Source organism: Castor canadensis, chromosome 7, assembly GCF_047511655.1.
Source record: "Castor canadensis chromosome 7, mCasCan1.hap1v2, whole genome shotgun sequence".
Lineage (NCBI taxonomy): Eukaryota > Metazoa > Chordata > Mammalia > Rodentia > Castoridae > Castor > Castor canadensis.
Window position 1 is genome coordinate 64,783,482 of NC_133392.1, and position 23,991 is coordinate 64,807,472.

Sequence of the window (23,991 nt, forward strand, 5' to 3'; positions counted from 1 at the left end):
CTACCCTATGGTATGAACCCTTTCTCATAAATTTCTTTCACACTTATCCTTGTTCCAGGATTTGCCTCTGATAGCTGTTTTACACAATTCTAAGAGCTTCAGCACATAGAGCTTCAGAAAATTAGAAAGACCCAAGTGTATTTCTTGAGGCAAGCTAAATTACAGCAGTGAGAAGCAGCTGAAAATAGCAAGAGAGGTAACAGAAGCACTATAAAAAGCAAACATAAATAATGGAAAAATCACATTGATCTGGGACTTAACTGCCCTTCATTTCTCAGTAGTCCCTGAGGTCATTACCATGTACCATGTACAGTATAATAATCATTGTTCATAATGATGACTTTGAATTACTAAAGGAATAAGTGCTGCCCAGAAAAAGGCAAATACATATATAAATGTATTTTTTAAAGCTTTGCACAAAAAATAAATATGAAGGATTGACTAAATATTTGACAGATATTCTCTTCTAAAAGAACAGTAAAAAGGGGGAGAAACCCTATAATCCCATAAAGACAAGAACAGTGATAATATGAAAGTTTGGCAGGAAGAAAGCCAAGTGCCCAAGTGCCTGTTGTGCGATTTGGGGGTGAGTGGTGATAGTACCCAAGAAGTGAGTCTATTTGTACAGTAGAGCTCTGGAAAAAAAACCCACAAAGCAGGAGGCACCCATCATTTAAAGCCAGGTACAGATAGGAGCTAAATATGAAAGAATTGGTTGAAAATCTAAGGAGGTTTTAGATCTTTTCTATCCCAACAGAAGACTGATAGACTATTCCTCAGTTCATTTGAGTATGTGGACTTAGTAACACTATGAGAGCAAAGGTGCTCTGTGTTTTCAAGGGTATCAACTAAAAGTCTACATTGTAACCACCAAGACTTCCAGCTCCCTTCCTGAAAGTAGCCAGATCCATATCCCATCTTCATTCCTTCCCAGTTCCAGTCCTCCAAGCAGAATAACAGATTCCTCTTCTTAGAAACCTACACCTTTACTGTAGGTAACTGTGGTTGGGGTGATATCCTCATATAATCCATCAGACCTTTGCCCAATCACTATGCAGCAAATCCCAAATTTCCCAAAGCTCAATCCATGCACTTAGAACATCTGATTATACAGAAGGTCTCATTATCTTTTTTTAGTACTTCATTGTCAAATATGAAAGATGAGTCCAGAATAACCAGACATTTGAAGAAAACAGATCAATGCAAACAAACAAACAAAAAAAGAAATCCTTTGGGAAACACAAAATAGGGGGCAGATGAACACTTAAAAAATTATATTCTCAGAGAGATAAGAAATGTTACATTGTATGAAACGTTAATGAAAATATAAAAAAAATTCAAGAGGGGAAAGCATTCAGAAAATTAAAAATGAAGGAAATTAAAAAATCTGACAGGACAATTGGAATCTAGATTTGATGAAATTGCCTAGCACATAGAACAAAGGGATAACAAATAGAAAAACTTAGATTGGGCCACTTGGCCATAAACAGTCCAAAAAGAACACATAGAGAAAATGAATGGGAAAATAATCATCTTAAAATATACAAGAAAGTTTCCACGAAGCAAAGGATGTAATCTCCTTTCCTTTTCTACTTCCCTTCTGTCCCTCTCTCTGTCCCTTCTTTTTCTCTTCTCTTAGTATAAACTGTCTTTACTAGTGGTAATCACAGGATTTGGTAAGGAGAAAAGAAACACAGAAAAGATAAAACAGATACAAAACAAAGGAGACAAATAGAAATGAAGTTTAAAAATGAACAAAAAAACTTACTTTCTGATTCTAAACAAAACCTATTACACCCTTATTTATTTGACATTACTGGGAAAAGAATTATTCACATAAATTTTCAATAAAGATTCGTTTAAATGACTTCTGAATATTTAAACATAAACTCTTTAAAATTTCTATTACACACACACATTGTTTAAAATAGTTTTACACTGTTAGTGGTGGAAATACTTTTTTAAAAAGTCAAGTTCAGTCTGGTATAGTGGTGCTGCATACCTTTAACCCCAGCTACTTGGGAGGCAGAGGCTGGATGATCTTGAGTTCAAAACCAGCTAGTGCAAAGTTAGGGAGATCCTATCACAAAAACAGAAGGACTTGAGACATGACTCAAGTGGTAGAGTGTTAGCCTAGCATGAGCAAGGCCCTGAGTTCAGTCCCCAGTACTGAAAAAAAAAAAAAAGTTGAAGTTCTGATTGTCAGGATTCTGAAGTAAACACATCATACAAGAAACAGGCCTTTTTTCCATTTCTACCAGATCTGCTGTGCTACAGGATAGGAGAGAAGGGTTGTTACTTCTTTACAGAGAACCATGACTGGACATCACAGACAACAAGCAGGTTCTAATAAGTGGAATACTTTTTTAAACAGATTTTTTTCCCAATGCTCTCCAATAAAAGTTACATAAAGCCATTTAATGTCATTATTAGAAAACTGTCTTATGCCAGGCCCTAGTGGCTCATGCCTGTAATCATAGCTACTCGGGAGGCAGAGATCAGGAGGATGGAGGTTTGAGGCCAGCCTAGGCAAATAGTTCAAGAGACCCTATCTCAAAAATACCCAACACACACATAAGAAAAAGACAACTATCTTATTGAAAAGGTTGTCATCTCCCCTTCAGTTCTAAAACTTTTTTTTCTGTTCCAGCGTTCCTAGAATCCCATGGGCCTTTGCCATGACTGAAGTATGTGGCATGATTCTGTGCTATATTTGGATCCTGGTTCTTCTTCTTCACAAGCACAGGTACTTCACTTATTCCATTAAAAGACTGAGACTGTTTTGACTCTTTTATGTAAGGTCCCCTCGCCTTGTCCCTCCTTTACCATTTTCCTGATTCATTTCTTTCTCTGGCCCGTGTGACATTATGGTTTTTGACAAAGGAAAATGTTTGGGGTTTGAGCAACAAGAATCAGCCGAAAGTAGTAACCTACATATTTACTAATATTCCTAATATATATTGCAGGGTAAAGCGGGAGTTGGGATGATCAACTGTGGGCCAACCCTTGCCAGTCTAGCATTATTACTAGTTTTTTTTTTTTTTTAAAGAAACTAACTGGAAATACCACTTTCTGTAGAAGGATAGAAACTCCTCCAACGACAGTGGTTAAATGTTTGGTTGGAAGACATTGTTCTCTGCTTGGAGGATGCCTGTTTAAGAAAGGATTATTTTGAATACCATGCACATCTGAAGTGTAGTTTGCTTCAGATGGTGTAGGAAGTTGCTATAAATAGGGGAAATGCTTCTTGGCACTTTCACCAAGAAATATAAAGGGAAGAGGTTTTTTTAATTAAAAAAAAAAGCATAAGGGAACGGGGCATTGGTGGCTCACACCTGTAATCCTAGCTACTTGGGAGGCTGAGATTAAGAGGATTGAAGTTTGAGGCCAGCCCGGGCAAAATAGTTTTCGAGACCCCATCTCCAAAATAATCAGAGCAAAATGGACTGGAGGTGTGGCTCAAGCAGTAGAATACCTGCTTTGTGAAGCCCTGAGTTCAAAAAAATAAAGAGGCGTAAGGGGAGGGAGGCTCCTTTCCTACTTTAATGGGGAATATTTGTTGATTTAAGTAAAAAACAAGGCCTAGTGAGAAAAAAATTAAAAAAATTTTTTTGACTGTCTGCTGTCTGTTGTCTTGGGAATCCAGGGGAAGAATAAGGTCACTTTCTTGTAAATTTCTGTCCTTTCTCCTTCCCAGGAAGGGTGGAGGTAACCACATGATAGACTATTTCCTAAGCTACAGTCACTTCAGTGCTTTGAAGGTGAAAAAAAAAGTTGATGATTGCTGTTCTCGTCACATTTTATGGCCATATTGAGCCTTTTCCTGTCCCGTTTTGTCCTGCTTTGCACCAATATTTTTAATTCTGGATTGCTTAAAACCGGAAGTATTTTAAAACACATGTATCACTGCCTTTTTCAGGTTAGCTTTGCTTCACAAGATCCTGTGGATTTGAATTTATCCACTCTTCAAAACAAAAGAAAAGTTTAATTTATAGGAAATCTTCTTAGATTCAGTAAAGCATAGTGGTAGCCAGGTATATGCAATTACAATGTTTACTTAAAGAAAGTAGTTTTCAGAGGAAAGTCTTTGTGTCACTTTCATTAAAATCACCTGGAGAGTTGTTACAATGTAGATTCCTAGACTCTTTTCCAAATACGTGCACTACAGTTTGAAACATACACAACCTTGTGTTTGATTTTTTTTTTTTTCTTTTTGTGAGATAGGATCTTGCTGTGTAGTCCAAGCTGGCCTCAAACTCTCAGTCCTCCTGCCTTAGTCTCCCAAGTGCTAGGATTACAGGCATTAACCACCATACTCAGCTCTCAGTGCTTTGTGTGTGTGTGTGTGTGTGTGTGTGTGTGAGAGAGAGAGAGAGAGAGAGAAAAGCATTTTGAAGACATGTAAAAGTCCCCGTCCCCAAGAATTTCAGTCTGTTTGAATTTAGAACATTTAAAGATATAACAGCAGAAATGATATCACAGTATAGTTCATGATTACCCAAATTACTGTTATTCAAAATTTTTTAGATACCCAATATAAAACTCAGTATTTAAAAAAAAAAGAACTTAGCAGTTTATAGCTTAAGTTTAAGTTAGGAAAGTTAGAATGAGTGTTAGCCACTGTTATTAAGTGATTACCTCCCTCTTACATATAAATAATATGAGCAATTTGTGAGCAGTGGGACTAACACTAAGCTTACTAGTGTTATTTCTATCTTGCATAAATCTTTCTTTTAGCTATATTTTATCACTGAAATGATTCTTAGAATCTAATTTAAGTCTGTTCTGTTCAACATGGCAGGTGTAGGCACATGTTGCTATTGAACTTTAAATTAATTACAATGAAATAAAATTGTAAAGCTCAGTTCCTCAGTTATACCTTCCTCATTTTAAGTGCTCAAGAGCCACAGCTTATTGTACAGTGTAGTTACAGAACATTTCCATCATTATAGAGAGTTCTATAGGATAGTGATGCTTTAGATGGCCTCTGCGATTCTTGTCCTCTTCAAAAAAAGACTGCTGGTTTTTCTGCTTGCTTTCCTCTAGGTAAACATTTGATACCTGGGAGGAGGGGTTTGGTGTGTTTTCTTCTGATCTTCCCCCTCTTTGGTCGCTCTGTTCACAGGTCAATCCTTCTGCGAAGGCTCTGTAGTCTGATGGGCACTGTGTTCTTGCTTCGCTGCTTTACCATGTTTGTGACCTCCCTCTCCGTGCCAGGACAGCACCTGCAGTGTACTGGAAAGGTAGCCTGCTACCTTCTTTATCACTCTTTCTTTTTGGATTGATAGCACAGTGTATGCAATAGGACTTAGATTTTGCTATTACTATTAAAATGTGCTTATTTAATATCTGTAAGTAAACCTGTAGGAATAATTTGGTAACCATCTTAAGCCAGACACTGTCTCCCTATTATTTCTATGCATTGATACCAGTTCTGGGGTTTGGTGCTATAGAAAAAAATGTCTTTCAATTATCTTTTCCCCCTGCATTTTCCCTTTCTACCACCATCCTCAGCATCTTTAGATCTTCATATAGCATGCTCTGGTCCCTTCATTGTCCTCATCACTCCTTTTCTTTAAATGTTGTAGTTTGAAAATACTCCTTTTAAAATATAGTACCCAGTACTTTAAGCTCTTTCTGGGATATATAAGATAATGGTAGATTTTTGTTTTGTACTTTATAGCTTGTTTTTTTAATAGTTTGTAGACATATTTCTATTGGTTAAACTAAAAGAGGAGAAATTATGCTGATAGAAAGAAAAACAGAGGCTTATTTTTTTTTTTTTTAAATCTCACCTGCACTTGATACACAAAATTGGTTGTTGTGACTGACTGGTTAAATTTGTACAAAAAAATTTTATTATCCTACTTTCTAAGCCTTTATGCTTTAGCTCCCAAATATTCAAATGTATCTTTCAATACCGTTGTTGTTACTTTAAGACAAAATTAGGTGTCAGTTCCTATCCTGCAATATAAATAGCTGATGTACCAACTAGGGAAGATTAAGCAGCCAAAGGAGATTGAGAGCTAAAAATAACACCCTTGAGCTAACAAACTTCTCAGTTGTTAGGAATGCTAAGGCTGAGTAGTCAGAAAGGGGGCTGATTAATATACTTAGATTTCATGTAAAGCAAGTGTTTTATTGAATTTTTAAAAAATTAAAAAAATTTTTTTTTGGTGTACTGAGGTTTGAACTCAGGGCTTTATGCTTGCTAGGCAAGCACTATAACACCTGAGTCATGCCTCCAGCCACACAAGCCATATTTAAAGAGTTCTTATTCAAAAAGGTTCACATAGATGGATATATGTATTATTTTTTTGGTAGAACTAAGGTTTAAACTCAGGGCTTTGCAAGTGCACTTTACCCCTTGAGCTACACCTCTAATCCATTTTGTTTTGGAGATGGGGTGTCTCTCTCTCTCTCTCTCTCTCTCTCTTTGAACTCAGGGCCTCACGCTTGTTAGGTGGGTGTTCTTACTGCTTGAGCCACTCCACCAGCCTGAGATGGGGGTTCTCTTGAACTATTTGCCTGGGACCTGAGCCATGGGTGCCCAGTTCTTAGATAGATACTTTTTAAATGAAGGATTATATTGCAGCATTGTTCTTTACTTTTTCTGAAGAAATACATGTAATTATATTTGCCTTTTTAACAAGTGTACAATATTCCACTGTTTGATTTTCCAGTCTACAAATGATACTCATTTTGGTTGTTTTCAAATTTTACTATTTATAAACAGTGTTATAGTCAGCATCCACTTTGTTATTTCGCACTTAATTTATCTTCTTAAGGTAAATTACTGGAGATACAATTAGGGAATTAAAGGCATGCTCATTAAAAATTACATACAATGTATTCCTAAAATGGCCACTTGAGAAAGCTAGTTTCTAGGCCACTTACTTGAACAAAGATTCACTTTCCAGTTTTTAAATAGTAAGTTTTTCTTTCTGAAGGATGATATTGAGTCTTCAAATATATTTGATTTGTTTTCCAGACACATTAACAATACATCACTCAGAAATATTTGATAAAAAATAGTCATCAGAGTGATGCTCATTTTTCTCCCATTTTGTTGTGTTTCATATCTATGCAAATCTATAGGCTTCTCTGTCAAACATTTTTGGCTATTCTATAAAAATAAGTTCCTTATAAGCCACAAAAGTGAAGAAATTCAAAGTTTATTTTGGAAATTAGATTACAAAAGAAGAAAAAACTAGAAGCTAGTTTCCTAGTTGTTTAATAACTTGTGTAAAGCATGAGTGTATATTCCTTTGAAGTAGACTATATAGAGCAACATTAAATATTTTACTATGAAGGCAATGTAACCATATATCAACTATTCTTTGACTGTGTCCATATCTACGCATACTGATTTATTTCATCGATTTATGACCTTAATTTAGAGTTTTTCATAGGTTTCAGTCACACAGTATAACCTATGTTATAGCAACTATAAACAGCCCGTTAGCAAAGACTACAGTGTTGGACTGGCGGATGGCTCAAGTGGTAGAGCACCTGCCTAGCAAACGTGAGGTCCTGAATTCAAACCAGAAAAAAAGGAAAAACAATGCTGCATATGGTGGTAGATGGTAATGTCTAATAAAAGAAGTGATCCTTTTCTGCAACTGGGGATATAGCTCAGTGGTTGAATGTTTGCTTAACATGCACTAGACCCTGCAGAAAAAAAAAGAATTGATCTTTCTAGTCTCCCTACTCTTCCCCCCGCCAAAAACGCAAAATCTCTCTTGCTCACACTGCTTATTCACTGCAATCTGATTAATAAAATATGATATCTTGATACTTTCAGTGTATTAATTTATGTTAAAATTGTTTCTGTACATGGTGTGAAGTTAGGATACAATAGTTTCTTTCCCTCAGATAGTATGCTAATTGTTAGAAAAGATTCCAAAGAAGAAAAACATAAACTGTAGAAGATTTTAAATTATTTTGTACCTCTGAAAATATATGATCATTTCAGTCTATGAAATAAACTGATAGACAACTAGGAGGAAAAACATATAAATTTACTAATGTGTGGAAGCATGGGAGCCATACACAAAGTATGAGACCGAAGTTTATACCCTGTATTACACAAAGGAATGAGAAGCTGAGGGTTCCCAAAGAAGTTGGAAGTAGCAACACAACTCTAGGGAGGTTCAGGAGAGTAACTGCACGGCCATCCAAGGCTGTTTTTTATTTTATTTTATTTTATTATTTTATTTTTTATTTTGATACGGTCTTGCTCTATAGCCCAGGCGGATCTCAAACTCTTGATCCTCCTGCTTCAGCCTCCTGAGTACTGGGATTGTAGGCATGTACCACCACTCCCAGCTAAAGGCTGTATTACTATACAGACAGGTAGCAGCCCTCAGAAGACTACTTGTGGTCATCTCTGAGGTCTGAGGCAGTTGTCAGAACCCCAATCTCTCCTTCTTGTGGAACGTCTCTCCTAGGCAGATCTGGAGACTGCAGATTTGCTTGGTGTGCAAATTTGCATCCATTGCTTACTTTGTTAATATAGTTAGATGTGAATTTCTTCTACCAAAGGACAGATTTTTCAGAGCTATTTCTGTCTGAAGTTCTGAATAACATTCTCTGAAGAGCCCAAAGAAGTATATATGGGGTAGGATATTTTATTCCCCTACAAAGCTTGTTATACAGACAAGAGAATACCCTGTCACTGAAGGATTTAATTGTGGAGCAGCCACCAAAGAGAAGGATGGATCTATGTGAATTGGGCTGCAACGTGTGCTACAAAAATAAATAAGATGCCATCCTCTACAGTATGGGCACCCTTTTTCTGATTGTTTCTCCATTATCAGTTAGTTATATATAGATATTCCTAATCAAATCTGCCCTAAGTACTGTTAATTGCTTTGATATATGTTATAGCCTACTTACTGACCTGGATTATTTGCAGTAATCATTAAAAATACAAAGTTAAGGAGATAGCAACCAGCAATCAAATCTCTTACAGTGAATCTCTTACAGTGAACTCCATAAATTAATTGCTTGAAATCACAGAACAACATGCCTGTTTTTGTTTTTTTAATTTTTTATTTCATTTTTGAATTATCTATCATACATTAATAATAAGAGGGAATTTCATTGCAGTAATTCCATACATGTGTATAGTGTACCTTAAACAAGTTTGCCCCCTGTTATATTCCCCCCTCTACCTCCTTCCCCCTGTTTTTGAAATTTGGGAACACTTTAAGCAAATTTTTCTACCTTGTCTAGTCAAAGAATCCTGTTCATTCTGCTCTGTTGTATTTCAGCTTTGATTTTCTATAAGAATATATGACGTATTTAATATGAAAAAGGGTGAGGAGAGTTACTGACTCGAGACTGGCATCATTGGTTCCTTTTCCTTGGTTGAGACATTTTCCTAACAGTCTCTTCTCTGTGATTATTTTGCTTTCTCAAGTATAACATACATATACTCATTAGTACTCATGGGAGAAGCAACCTATATTTATTTAATACCTTCCTTTTTCTCTAATAATAAATTTCTCTCCCTCCCCAGTACTCCCCCCCCCCAAAAAAAGTAAAATACTCCTCTCTGCCTCAACTGAGGCAGAAAGGTAAATCTCGTCAGTGTATAATCATTTGGTGAGATTTCTAATGAGATTGTGACATTTAATGAAGTTGTCTCTTTTGGTCATTAGCCATAAAAGAGTCTTTAAGACATATGGCTTTGGGGCTGGGTATGGTGATTCATGTCTATAATCCCAGCTTTTGGGGAGGTGGAGATAGGAGGATTGTGGTCCGAGGGCAGGCCCAGCAAAAGCATGCAACCCTATGTAGAAACAGGCTAAAGCAAAGGAGAGGCTGGGGGCATGACTCAAGTAGTAGATCACTTATCTAACAAGTGAGAGGCCCTGAGTTAAAACCCCCATACCACCAAAAAAACAAAACCAACCAAACAAAAAAAACTTGTTTTTTGAATTGGACTCCCTGGGTTTGTGTCCTGGCTTTGTTACTTACTAGCAGTGTGACCTCTCTAAGCCTATTTCTTCATCTGCAAATTGAATCACTTCGTAGTTGTGGAGATTAAATAAAATTAACACATAAAACATTCACATAAAATTTTAGCAGCTTTGTCTATTGTTATGTGTTAAATGTCTTATTATAAGTGATTATCCTCCCACCCTTTTTTTGTGCAGTACTGGGGTTTGAACTCAGGGCCTCACACTTGCTAGGCAGGCATTCTACCACTTGAGACATTCACCATCCCTTTTTGCTTCAGATACTTTCAAGGTAGGGTTTCGTGAACTGTTTACCTGGGCTAGCCTTGAACCGAGATCCTCTTCATCTCTGCATCCTGTGTAACTGGGATTACAGGTGTGAGCCACTGGCGTTTGGTTTCACTCTTTTTGTAAGCTCCAATTTTAAGCATTGAAACATTTCCTCAAAATGGGTTGCTTTTTAAGTTTATCTGTAGGAGTTGGGGTTGTTTGGCTGCTGATAACAGGAAATTCTAGCTATTGAATAATAAGCATGAAGTCTGAAGGCAGGTATTCCAGGTCTGGAATGATGACTATAGCATCATCAGAACCCCGTGATTCATTTGTCTTTCTTCTTTACTCTCCTATATAACTCTTGACTTGCATCCTCAAGGCCACTTTATGGTCCAGGATGGCTACTGCAGCCTCAGCTATCATGTCTGAGTTGTAGACTAGAAGAAGGAAGTATGAAATGGTAGAAGAGACCTCCTGAGCTTTGGTCTCTTTCCTGTATAAATACCCTTCCCAGAAATCCTTTATACTTGTGCTTGCGTCTTACTGTACTTAGTCACATGCTCAAGGCAGGCTGGAAATGTAGTGCTCTGGCTGAGTTCACACCTTATCAGTATATCTGCGTTTCTGTTACCAGTGAAGAAGGGGAGAGAGGATATGCCTTTGATCTCTGTCATAGCCCATTTTTTAATGGCAAGAATAACCATTACTATAACCACAGATAAAGACATTACTGTAATAGTGGATTAAGAACTTGGAGATGTTTTTGTGTTATAGTGACCTTTTCATTATAAAGAACTATTGTAAGTACTTTGAGTTATAGTGATTTCATTTAATTACCAAAATTTTTCTGAGTACAGTCAAACTTTGATCACCCATTCTTGAGGTCAGTCTGGAATTAATTTGGCTAGGAGCCTGCTTGGTTTTGCTTAGATCTTATTTCTAAGTCATTCCTCACTTAGATTTCACCAGGAATGGATGCTGGGAAGCTCTTATCTCCCTAAGTATTTGAAGCACTAATTCATAACTTTTTTTTATAGATATATGGCAGTGTATGGGAGAAATTACACCGGGCCTTTGCCATTTGGAGTGGCTTTGGTATGACCCTGACTGGCGTTCACACTTGTGGAGATTACATGTTCAGTGGTCACACAGTTGTCTTAACAATGCTGAATTTCTTTGTCACCGAATGTAAGTATCTCTTCAATTCTTTGTCTCTGCATTTTATACAACTAACTGTAGAGAAGACTTGGGGGGGAGGTGGAAAGTCCTGTGGAGAATGAGCAAAACAGCCTAATCTTAGAAACACATAGCTGAGAAGCACTGGAAGAAATGTGGTTCTAAAATGATCTTTCTGCCCTTTTCCTAGATACACCAAGAAGCTGGAATTTCTTGCACACTTTATCCTGGGTTCTCAACCTCTTTGGAATCTTCTTCATCTTGGCTGCCCATGAACATTATTCCATTGATGTGTTTATTGCCTTTTATATCACAACAAGACTCTTTTTGTACTACCATACTCTGGCCAATACCAGAGCTTATCAGCAGAGTAGGAGAGCAAGAATTTGGTTTCCCATGTTTTCTTTTTTTGAATGCAATGTTAATGGCACAGTACCTAATGAATATTGTTGGCCATTTTCAAAACCAGCAATAATGAAAAGATTAATTGGATGAAGACTTTATCTTTGCAATGAGTTTGTGGTTAAATACTCGGTAGTTTGTTGAAAATGAGTAACTTTGCTTTCTCCCCCAGGTTGTTCCTGGATGTGTTGCATTTTGGCTTATATGTTCTGAGCAAGGTTATGATTTAAAAAACAAGAAAGAACAATCAGGATTCCTTACGTAGTTGTTTGAACAGAAAGCTTAAATAGAGGTTTTCTGCCCTTCATTTCAGGAAGATTCAATGTTTGATCGATGTCAGGCTGTACCCTTACCTATTGAGTATTTGCTTGTTGAACTTAAGCAAATCAGCTTTAGCAATTTGCTGGCTGAAGGATTTCTGTTGATTTCCAGTGGGACTCTAGTCAAGAAGTAATATTTTCTGGGCCTCTTATTATCTTCAAAAGAAAAAAATCCTACCACCAAGCAAGCAATACTTGTTCTTTGAAGTGATCTCTATGTCTGTCTGGAAAGTGATTGTTTTACTGACAAATACTGTTTTGCCTTCTGAACCATCTTTAAGAAAAGTATACTGATGCAAGGTCCTGAGTTCAAGCCCCAGTACCACCAAAAAAATAGAAAGAAAAAAAAGTATACTGAGCATACCAGTATGTCTAAACTTAGAAGAGAATGCAAGGGGCCATATGTGAAGTGACAGGTACTGCTGAGGATGTCACTGGCCTTCTCACTAATGCAAATATTGTGCTAGTATTTTACACCAAAGATGCAACAAAAGATGCAGTTCCTATTAATATGAACATCAGTAAGTATTCATGAGGGAAAAATGGCTGCATTCTTAATAATAGATTGGTGTAATTTTAGTAGTATATGTTCCTGGAATAACTTTGTGCTATACTTGTTAGTTAGACAGATGACAGTCCAATTTAATGCTTTTTAATAATGTTATTTCATGAGCCAAATAAGAATGTTTTACCAGATGTTACTATATAAAGTTCTTATGTCAGTAAGTAGGGAAGTGTGCATGCAAAGAATTTTTTTTGTCTTTTGGAAAGAAATTTATAACAGGTTACAGGCATAGTGCTAACTTTTTGGTTTTTGAAATTTCTCATTCTTGACCATCAGAAGTAAACACTCTGAGACATATTTGGATACACAGAAGTTTTGTTGCTTTTTATTTTTAAAGATAACCGTGTACATACATTATTTCTATGTAGTCTTAATTTGGCAGTCAGGAAATGACATAATCTAGCTGCTGTTTACAACACTAGAAATTTAGTACCTTAAGTAATTTCACTTCTGCGATAACATTTGTCACTTTATTTTTTAATGATTTTACATAATAGCCGTGACAATAGTATGATTGTAGAATTGGAAATTAACCCCCAATTAATGAACTTAGACAATGAGAATATTAAGTGGTTTTCACATTCCATCTTAAATTAGGATTTACAAAAGGTGCTGGCATTCTGAGATCTAAAATTAGGCCACAGAAGAAGCCTGCACTTTCCTTATCTGGGTGAAGTGTTTATTTTTGCACTTAGAGTCATAGCCTCACCCCTGTATAAGCTACAGAGGAGCCTGAATGAATTGAGAAGGAAAGGAATATTATGCAAGCAAGGTCCAATCAGTTGACCCCAATTTAAGTCTATTCTTAACATTATTTATTTCTCATTTAAAAGTGACACAAGGCAACTCAAGTTTTATTATGCTTTTAAATCATTTACTTCAGAATCTTATAATTCCTTAAATTGTTGATTCTTTTATATGCCAGGGACAAATATACCAACATCTCATCTAAAGGATTTCATAATCACAAAGAGTGAAAGATATTTCTTATGCTTATTGGAGTGGTTTGACTCTAGAGGTAAAAAAAATGTTATTGCCATTTTTTTTTTGCCCAAATGACAGAACAAGATTGAATTTAGGTAGGAAGGGACTGATGTTAGCTTTTGGGAAAATGTTCCAAAAAAATGTCTGTGTCATCATTAATTTAAAAATGTTAAATAAGAGGGCTGTGAGGGTGTGGGTTAAGTGGTAGAGTGCCTGCCTAGTAAGCACAAGGCTCTGAGTTCAAGCTCCAGTACCATAAAAATGTTAAGTAAATATTAATGGTAAATGTCTTAACATCAGTTTTCTTCCCTTCATATGGATTCTATTACAGAACAAGCTAGAAAGAAAAATGCAGATAGTTTTGCAGAGGTATTGACATTGTCATTGTCAACAGAAGACTGCATGAGGATTGTAAAGTAACTTTTCAGCCTTGCATTTCTGTTTTGAGAAAAGCAAAGGCTAGACTTTAAATTTTTCTAACTATTTTAAGGCAGTGATTACATAAATTAATCATTTTCGAGTCTCCTTAGAAAACTTTGAGACAGAATTCTTTTCTTTTTTTTTAACATGAACTCTCCATTTTAGTTTTTTGTTTTGTCCAGAAATTTCCAGATTTTTGCCTTTTAACTGTTTTTCTTGTTTAAAATCTTTATTGAAGATAGAATTTATGTTTACATTTTGGGTGTGGCTGGGTAGAGAAGCTACCTGCCTTAGGTCTACGTTTTTTTTTCTTTGACCTTTTATTTGGTTCTGCAGTTGTAGACTTGTGAGAGGCTTACATCCTTGAGAGCTTAGTACAGAAGGAACCAGAAGGTTTTGGGGTTGGGGATGCAAACTGGAGGTTATGTTGAAGTCTTTGATGCATTTTCTGTGTTCTTAGGAGCTGGGTTTCTTTCTTTCTTTTTTTTTTTCTTTTTCATTCTTTTGTTTAAAGATCAGCCTTTTCATGTTGCTGAAAGTTGATTGAAGTTGGTAGGGAATTAGAGGTTTTAAAGAAGGCAAGTTTGCTCTTATTACCAGCTTATTTGGGGAACCCCCAAATAATCTGAGAAATGTGCTACAGTCCTTTCCATAGTGTGTCTGGCCAGAATTGCTATGGCAAAGATGTAACTCCTCTATGTTGGCTCTGTATATTATTTTTCCAAATCAGAAAACAATGAGTTTAGCCTAAGAACCAGTCAGTTGAATAAATATGGGCTGTTCCCAAGAAAAACCTATTGGCTGAGGGGGCTGCCAAGAGCACAACACTGACACTGTGAGTGGTGATCTGCCCTACTCTGCCTGCTTGAGCTTTAGGAATAAGAATTCCCAAAACCCTTGTAATATGTGAATGGGTAACAGAGAAGCCAAATCCTTTTATAGCTGATAGGAAACTGTCTGTTTTAGGAACAGCTGTTTTAAAAGTATTATTCATACACTCACAAAATCATACTCATAACAGACTTGCTATGACTATATTCAGCAAAGTCAATTTCATCATTAACTTAAAGAATTCTAGATATAAAATGCTGAAGAATGTTAACCACATTCTTGACTTAAACTCTTTAATACGTTTAAGTATTTGATAGTCTTTTTATAAACTGATATCCCATACTAAAAGTCATTACAGTGTATAGTTATTTGTCAGTTCTTTAAAGTATTCAGGCATTTGAGACAAGAAAACTCTTTTAGGATAGTCTGTTTGCTTTCTTAAACAGTATTGGTTTCATTCAGACACTTTCAAAGCCAATAAAGCATGTCAGTTTTAATTATCAACTTTACTTGGCAGTTTGGACAGTTGGTATTTATAAGTTTAGTTTGAATTACTCCTATACCTCTGTAGTGGAGAATTACTAAGTAACACCAAAAGTCAGAATGCTTCAGGTGACAGATGAGAAGAATTTGAGTTGTTTTTGTTTCCTCTCTGTGAGTGGCTTTGAATGACTAAAACTAGTGTGGAAATAGATGTTAGACTGCCTAGCCTCACCCCATTTGAAGGCTACTAATTTCAAATAACTCATGATTAATTACTTGTATCAAGTTCTATACAAATTTATGAAATCTATAAGCCATCATTTAAGCTTCCAATAAAGTTGGTTTTTAGAATGCATTCTTCTTTAAATTAACCAAAGGACTTTTTATTCAGTGTACTCCATATCTCAGCATAAGGAAGCTTTGTGCCTTGACATGGCAGGCGAAATAACACTGTCAGTTTCATTGTTATTTCAAGTCTGTTTCAATCAGAACTACTGGGTTGTCTGAGGAACTGAGCAAAGCCAATTGGTATTATTGTAATGTCATCTTAAAAATGATTTTTCATTCAGAAAATCCATGAATTGTTAAGGTGGTGAAATACTTCTGATATGGAACAAAGAAAGTGCAAACTGATACTCAGCAGGGGAAATAAAGTTAGCTTGGATTAAAGTGGGCACGTTTAGTTTTGAGAATTCTACTTAAGTCTCCCTGTCCACAGAAAAGCTAGTATTACTTGAAGATATGAAAGTTCCTAGGGTAGCCATACCTTGAAGCACAGTATTGTACATAAGTAAATACCTTGATTCTAAATTAAATCCAGATTTAACTAATATATATTATTTTATATCTTTGTTGTATTAAAATGTTTAAAAACACTAAAAATAAAATATTTGTAAGTAAGCTTGCAGTTTCTTATTTAAAGGTCTTTGCATTATTAATGTAGCATGTCTTTTTTCTTTTTTTTTAAGGCAAGGTCTTGTTGTGTAGCCGAGGCTGGCCTCAAATTTGCTATTGTAGCTCCTGGTCTTGAATTTGAGATCTTCCTGCCTTCGCCTCCCAAGCACTGGTACCACCACACCTGGCTAGCAGGTCATTTTTATAATGAATTTTAATTTTTGCAAATGATTGAGCTCTGCAACTTTAAATCTGTACTATATAATACCTGGCATTTACTAATTCTTCTGTCCATTAGATAATTTCCCTTTCCTCTTTTGTGTAAACTGGGAAAGAAAAGTGATCTTCCTGAGGTTATTAGAATAATTTTAGATTAAGAAGTTGAGGACTGGGTATGTAGCCCAATGGTAGAGAGCTTGTTTAGCATGTAGGAGGCCCTGATCCCCAGCAACACACACACACACACACACACACACACACACACACACACACACACACACACACACACACACTCGAGAGAAAAGGAAGGGAAGCAAAAAATATGAACATCTTAAAGGTTTTTGGGGGTTTGGTGGTTCTTGTTACTGTGTTTATGGTGCTGGGGATTAAACCCTGTCCTCGAATGTGCTAGGCAAGGGTGAACTGCTGAGATACATCCCAGCCCCTGAAGTTTTTTGTTCGCTTGGTTTTGGTTTATTTGGTTTATTATAGATTATGTGAGAAGATGGCATCAGATGAGCTTTGGAGATGATGATGAACCAGGAGTAAAGGAAAAAGGGTTGTTAGGGGTCTAATAGCCTACAACCATGGATATGCTAACAATTGTCACAGGAAAGAATCATCCAGAACAGATCTCGAGGCAGCTTGGTTAAATGGAAAATGCATTGGCTTCAGACTCTGAGGATCTGGGTATGAGTTGCATCTCTGCCACTGACAAAATCAAAATTTTCCTTAAGCCTCCTTTAACTATATGTGTTAAATGGGGAGTGCAGGTGTTAATGGCGCTGGTGCAGAAGATCCTGGTTTTTGTGCTCCAAGTGGGAAAATCTAAGCAGAGCACATGGATGGGGTGAGGTAGGATAACTTTATTGAGAAAGTTCTTCTGTTCTGCCAGAAGAAGAAGGGAAGAAGCAGCAGAGGGCATGGTGCGTGTAGGTGCAGTCTGCCAGCAGAGAGAGGGTGCTTTTCTTTTCAGGTGCCTTTTAAACCTACGCTACTCCATGGAGGGCAGACTCAGGAGGTTCCCACCCAATAATGAACAAGTGGAGAGGGGCATGGCAGTTCCCAGGCAGGTGAGGGTGGTCTGGCCCATCCCCAGGCAACCTGCATGAGCCCCAAACTTTTCCTACTTCTAGACTGCCTCAAACTTCCTCTGAAAGACAATATTCCAAAAAATTCTTATTTGGGGGTGTTGTTGAAGGGGGACAATCCATGTTCAGTATCTTTGAGCTGACAAGGGGCAGCAGACACTACCTATAAAGGGAAATTGTCTCTCTTATTTCTTTCCCTTGGGGCTCATTTGGACACAAGATGTCTGTTGTCAATTATTGTCCAGCACAGTTAAGGTTTCTTATGGAGATCTGGTTTGTAGGGCTCGATAGCCTTATTGCCTCGTGATTTGGGTCCTAAAGGTTTTTATTCTGGAAGAGAGAAATCTGATTTAGAAGGCATGACCTGAACATTTAACACTGGTAGGAGAATCAGAAGGGGTCCTGCCAGGTGTGGCAGGAAGGACAAAGTAATTTTGGAAACTAACAGGGAGCCTTATAGTTACTTTACCTATGGGTGTTTATACCTGTAGCTATTTTTAACCCTTAGGTGACCCTCCATTTGGACTGTAGTTAAGGGCTGACTACATTAGGGGCCAGGTGTTTTGGGGCAGGTGTGAGTCCAATTAGAGCGTAAACATTAAGGAGTCGGTTCTGTACAGAAAGAAGACTCACAGCGTCCCTAAGCAGAAGTTAGATGCCATTGAAAGTTACATGGTTTTTGTTTAAACAGAAGGCCTTGGCCAAAGACATGAGTATGCCTTTTGCCAAAAGCCTAGAAGGCTTTGTGTAAGCCTAGAGCACATGTGTAAGAGCCCCCATTTTTAAAGAACATCTCTTGGCTTTGATTACTTTTAGAGGTCTGGCATCATTGACTCCATCTGGATCTGGAGAAGTCCCCTCATTCGTGTAGTCCTTTCGAGCTGTCACGGGTGGCTGAATGCCACTTGTTTCTCTGAGAAGTTGGGGGACTCTGACCGCTTGGAGGGAGTTGCATTCTTTTAAACTGTTTGTCTGAACAGTTGTCTCTGAAGATTTTGTCAGTTTGTCAGTTCTGCCCCTCAGTGAGGGAGTGCTCCCCTGGAAAGTCCAGAAAGTCAGATTCTGTCCCTTGGAGGAAGAAAACTTGAACGGATCAGAAGTCAGTGCCAATGTGACTTTTTTGGCCAAATTAAGCCACAAAGAGATTTATAAAAAAGTGGCTCTTAGGCTGGGCTTAATTAATCTAATTGTTTGTCACATAGGGGAGGTACTGACAACTTTACATTGCTGTAAAGTGTTAGCAGGTAACAGTTATAAAGCTTTTACAAAGAAAATACAACATGACCCCAGTACTTAAGAAAGTTTGTCCTGGTTGATAGATAAAACACTTGTCAGGGTCGTTTTTTATGGACTTGCCTGTGAATGTTCTTGTAGGATCAGGACTGTAATGAGAAAACTCTAATCATGGTTAATTGCAATTTAAACCTTGAATTTTGGTTAGGTAAAGTAAAAAGTTGGTGATTGTCAGCACTGTCAATACAGTAGTAACAGTTAAAAACCCTACATTTGTCAATGGTTAAGGGAAGGCAGTGTTAGTAATTTCAAATAGCCTGTTTTGATGTTCAGTTGTATATTGTATATAAAATGATGTTTACCTTGTCAATGTCAGATAAACCAATGTTCATTTGATGAGTAGATGTCAGACAAACCAGTGTTTAGCTGACAAACAGATGTCAGGCCTAAATGATAGAGCTTTTAGCATTTGTCATAAAGAGCAGAAATGTCAAAGATCTTATTAGAAGGTACCTTAAAAGAACTATAGCTGCTTACATGTATACACTTTTAACTCTATAAATGATTGATGACATTAATATACACGTATAAGACACTAGGAGTATTAGAACCATTTAAGGAATTTTCACTTAGTTTAAACTTAGTTTCTTTAGTGTTATTGAAAAAAATCCAGTATCTGGCATGAGAATAATTTAAGCAGGATGTAAAGAATAGTAAATGATCTTAAATGGGCTATGAAGAGAACTAGTCATCTTATTTTTGGTTAGCAGAACCAAAGCATCTCCCAACACTTAAGGATACAGCCAAATGAATATGTTGACTTTCCCTATGCTGGCTGGTGGAAAGAGAGAGGGAAAAGGGAGGGGAGAATCCATTCATCCCTCTACCCCTGCACAAGGGCTCCTGAGTGGAATTCCCTATGCCAGCTGGTGGAGAGTGAGAGAGAGGAAAGGGGAGGTTCCTTTTGGAGAGAGAGAAAAATTAGAACTTTCTAGATTCTCAAGGCGTTCTTTTTAAACCTTTTGAAAGCCTCAACACAGGTTCCTTCTATCTGTTTCCACCACATGTCTGTGGCTTCCAAGTCAACTGTTCCAAGGGCCAGCCTCATCCACCCCAGCATGATGTTTTTTTTTCTGGGATGTTGATCCTGAATGTTGTCCCAATTATTAAAACATCAAAGCTATTATGGCCAGTACAGAATCCAAACTGTACCAAAGTAGCTTAGCTGATAAAAACCCATCACTTGTGGTTAGTTTTCATATCAGGCTATGGGGTTGTAGTCAGCTTGTCCTCCCATTTTTCTCAGTTTACAAGTATAATTTTTAATAATAAACCAATTCAGATTAATGTCTCAAGTAATTAGATGTAGAAACAGGAATAAGGGGTTAAGCATATTATTATATCTGGAGGGGGAGTGTTTGGTTTTGGTAAAATTTTGTATTAGCCTACAGTACCAAAAGATCTTGATAGTTACTTTGGTAAAACAGAAACCCATTTTTATTTTAATTTTTTTTCTTGTTTCAAATTATTTAATAGACTTTCTCACTAAAATATCATTGGTAAGCAATTCATTGTTATGTATACAGAATATGAAGACAGTTTTTTATTTCTCAAGTTAATATTCCTATACCACCTTAATGTTAGTAATTTTTGAAAATTCAATTTAGATGGTGGAATTATTTTTTTTCTTTATTTTATTATTTTTACATTTCCTTACATGTTTATACATTGTTTGGGCCACCTCTCCTCTTTCCCACTTCCATGCAGAACCTGTTCTGCCCTCTTGTTCTCCAATTTTGTTGAAGAGAAAAATAGGAGATAATAAGAAAGACATAGCATTTTTGCTAGTTTGAGATAAAGATAGCTATACAGAGAGATTCCTGGTGTTGCTTTCATGCTCTTGTGTATTGCAACCTACATTGACTCATCTCTGCCAGACCTCTTCACTACTTCCTGGTCCCTTGCTAGTTTAAGATTACTTCATTTGCTCCTGTACAGTGAGTACATCAACCACATTCAAGTTTTAGGTTTCTTTCCCTTTCTGTATTCTCCCCTTAGTGTGTGACCCATGTCCAATAATATTACTGCATTTGTTTTGGGTTTGTACTCTGCATAGGAGGGAGAACACAGATTTTTGGCTTTCTGAGCCTGGTTTACCTTTCTTAACATTATGTTCTCCAGTTCCATCCGTTTACTTGCGAGTGACAAAATTTCATTCTTCTTGTGGCTGAATAAAATTCCATTGTGTATAAATACCACATTTTCTTAATTCATTTGTTGGTAGTGGGGCATCTTGGCTATTTCCATAGCTTGGCTGTTGTGAATAGTGCTGCAATAAACGTGGGTGTGCAGGTGCCTTTGTAATAACTTGAGTCATGTTCTTTGGGTATATCCCTAGGAGTGGTATTGCTGGATCATATGGCAGATCTATGTTTAGTTTTATTAAGAAGTCTCCATATTGTTTTCCACAGTGGTTGTACTAGCTTACATTCCCACCAGCAGTGTATGAGGGTTCCTTTTTCCCCACATTCTCACCAACATTTGTTGGTGGTATTCTTGATGCTAGCTGCTCTAACAGGAGTAGATGGAATCTTAGTGTGGTTTTGATTTGCATTTCCTTTATGGACAGGGATGGTGAGCATTTTTTTTGTGTTTTTTGGCTATTTGGACTTCTTCCTTTGAAAAAGTTCTGTTCAGTTCAGTTGCCCACTTCTTTATTGGCTCATTAATTTTGGGGGAGTTTAGTTTTTTGAGCTTCCTGTATATTCTGGTTATCAGTCCTTTGTCTGATGTATAGCTAGCAAATATTTTCTCCCACTCTGTGGGTGGTCTCTTCAGTTTAGAGACCATTTCTTTTGTTGTGCAGAAGCTTTTTAATTTCATGTAGTCCCATTTGTCCATCCTTTCTTAGTTATTGGGTTGCTGGAGTTCTACTGAGGAAGTCCTTGCCTATACCTATTGTTTCTAGGATATTCCCTGCTCTTTTGTGTACTAACTGCTAGGTTTTGGGTCTCATATTTAAGGTCTTTAGTGCACTTTTGAGTTGATAATAGTACAGGGTGCAGGCATGGATGTAGTTTCAGTTTTCTGCAGGCAGATAGCCACTTTTCCCAGCAACAATTATTGAAGAAGCTGTCTTTTCTCCATTGTATGTTTTGGCACCTTTGTCAAAAATAAGGTGGGCACAGCTGTGTGGATTCATATTTGGGTCCTCTATTCTGTTCTACTGGTCTTCATATTTGTTTTTGTGCCAGTATCATGCTGCTTTTATTGCTATGGCTCTATAGTATAGTTATGTCGGGTTTTGTGATACCTCCAGCATTGCTCTTTTTGCTCAGTATTGCCTTGACTATGGGTCTTTTGTGTTTCCAAATGAACTTTAGGGTAGATTTTTCAATCTCTGTTATGAATGTCATTGGGATTTTGATGGGAATTGCATTGAATATGTAGATTGCTTTTGGTAGTATAGCCACTTTTACTATGTTGATTGTGCCAGTCCATGAGCTTGGGAGATCTTTCCATCTTCTGTAGTCTTCCTTAATCTCTTTCTTCAGTGGTTTGTAGTTCTCCTTATAGAAGTCATTTATATCCTTTGTTAAGTTTATTCCTAGGTATTTGATTTTTTTTGAAGCTATTATAAATGAAAATGTTTTCCTATATTCTTTCTCAATCTGCTCATTGTTGGTGTATAGAAAAGCTACTGATTTTTATAAGTTGAGTTTGCATCCTGCTACATTGCTGAAGCTGTTTATGGTGTCTAAGAGTTTTTTGGGTGGAGTTTTTTGGTCTTTGTAGGATCATGTCATCTGCAAATAAAGATACTTTGACTATTTCTTTACCTCGTTGTATTCATTTTATTTCTTCTTCCTGTCGTAATTGCTCTGGCTAGGAATTCCAAGACTATGTTGAATAGGAATGGGAAGAGTGACATCCTTGTCTCATTCCTGACTTTAGGGAAAATGGCAGAAACTCATTTTTAAATACATATTGGTACCCGATGTATTTTTTAAATATATATTGGTAACTTAAATTTTAACCTTGGAAAACTTTTAGGCAAATGTTAAATTATAAACTTAGAAGTTTTAAGACCTTAATTTGTATATTGAAATAACCTTTGTAAAAACCCAAATTTAATAGCACTGTTTTAAATAAAGCTCTTAGTAACTTTATAACTTAAAAGACTTAGGAAGAAATTAAGTTAATCCATCTTTTAATTATAGCATTCTATGTGTCCTTATGGGTCAATAGACCTAATTATAAAAGAGTTAAATGTAAATTACATTCATGATAGAATAAAACAGATTGAGATTATTGTTTATAAAATTTTCTTTAGTCCTAAAGCAGAGAATAATTAGGCCTCATTGGAATTAGAATTTAGATAACCTTTGAGACAGTTGTGCACATAAACTTTATAAATGTAGTTTAAGAACCATCCTAAAGAAATCTAAACACATGCACAGACACATAGAGTTATGTCCTAGGCATGCCAAAGAATATAAGTGTGCATAATGAGCTCAAAAAAGTAAAATTGGTGGAGATAAAGACATACAGAAAACACACACAATTACATATGAAACAGTCACATTAATTTAGAGTGCACTCTTAAACCATTTCTTTGTCATATTTTTAGATTAGTCAGCTAGATTCCTAAGTAGTTTATAGCAGATCTTTAACATAAGTACTCCCTTTTTGGCTTAATCCTTAACAGATTAATGCAGTAAAAACAGCATGTATAGAAATTTTATTAATCTAGAGAATTTTAAAAACAAGTTAGTTATTTTTCCTAGAGTAAGGCAAGATGGCATCACCCATTAGTTTTCTACTCCTAGGGAGTAGCAAAATGCTGCTGTACACATGGTGGCTCCCTTATGGTGGCATTTCCTGTGACTACATTGTCTCTCCAAAGGGTCTCTCAAGTGAAACACAAAGACATGCTACATGTAACATACAGACTCAAAATAGCAATCTGTTATAGGAATAAAAGACATTTCCTCCTGAGAGACAAGTGTCTATGAGTTAGGCATGCTTATGAAAAGACCAGATAAATTGAAGCAACCTAAGGTGGGATTTAAAAGGTTTTGTTATTGTCCAGTTTACTCCAGGTGTTTATAATTAGATCCTGGATTTTCTTTTTT

The 23,991-nt window shown here is 36.6% G+C and overlaps 1 protein-coding gene and 1 long non-coding RNA gene across 6 annotated transcripts in view; one reads left to right on the forward strand and one right to left on the reverse strand.

The window, feature by feature from the left end:
• Samd8 (sterile alpha motif domain containing 8) overlaps nucleotides 1–16,319 on the forward strand; it is a 58,606-nt gene extending 42,287 nt beyond the window's left edge. For all 5 annotated transcript variants that reach the window (XM_020175032.2, XM_020175033.2, XM_074079220.1 and 2 more), the window contains 4 exons: nucleotides 2,651–2,746; nucleotides 5,126–5,243; nucleotides 11,276–11,426; nucleotides 11,605–16,319. In XM_020175032.2, coding sequence (XP_020030621.1) covers nucleotides 2,651–2,746; nucleotides 5,126–5,243; nucleotides 11,276–11,426; nucleotides 11,605–11,909 — 670 coding nt within the window. In that variant the 3' untranslated portion in view covers nucleotides 11,910–16,319. The remainder of the gene's footprint in view (nucleotides 1–2,650; nucleotides 2,747–5,125; nucleotides 5,244–11,275; nucleotides 11,427–11,604) is intronic.
• Nucleotides 1–23,991, reverse strand: part of LOC141424819 (uncharacterized) — a 60,827-nt gene that overhangs the window by 28,207 nt on the left and 8,629 nt on the right. The gene's annotated exons all lie outside the window — the stretch shown is intronic.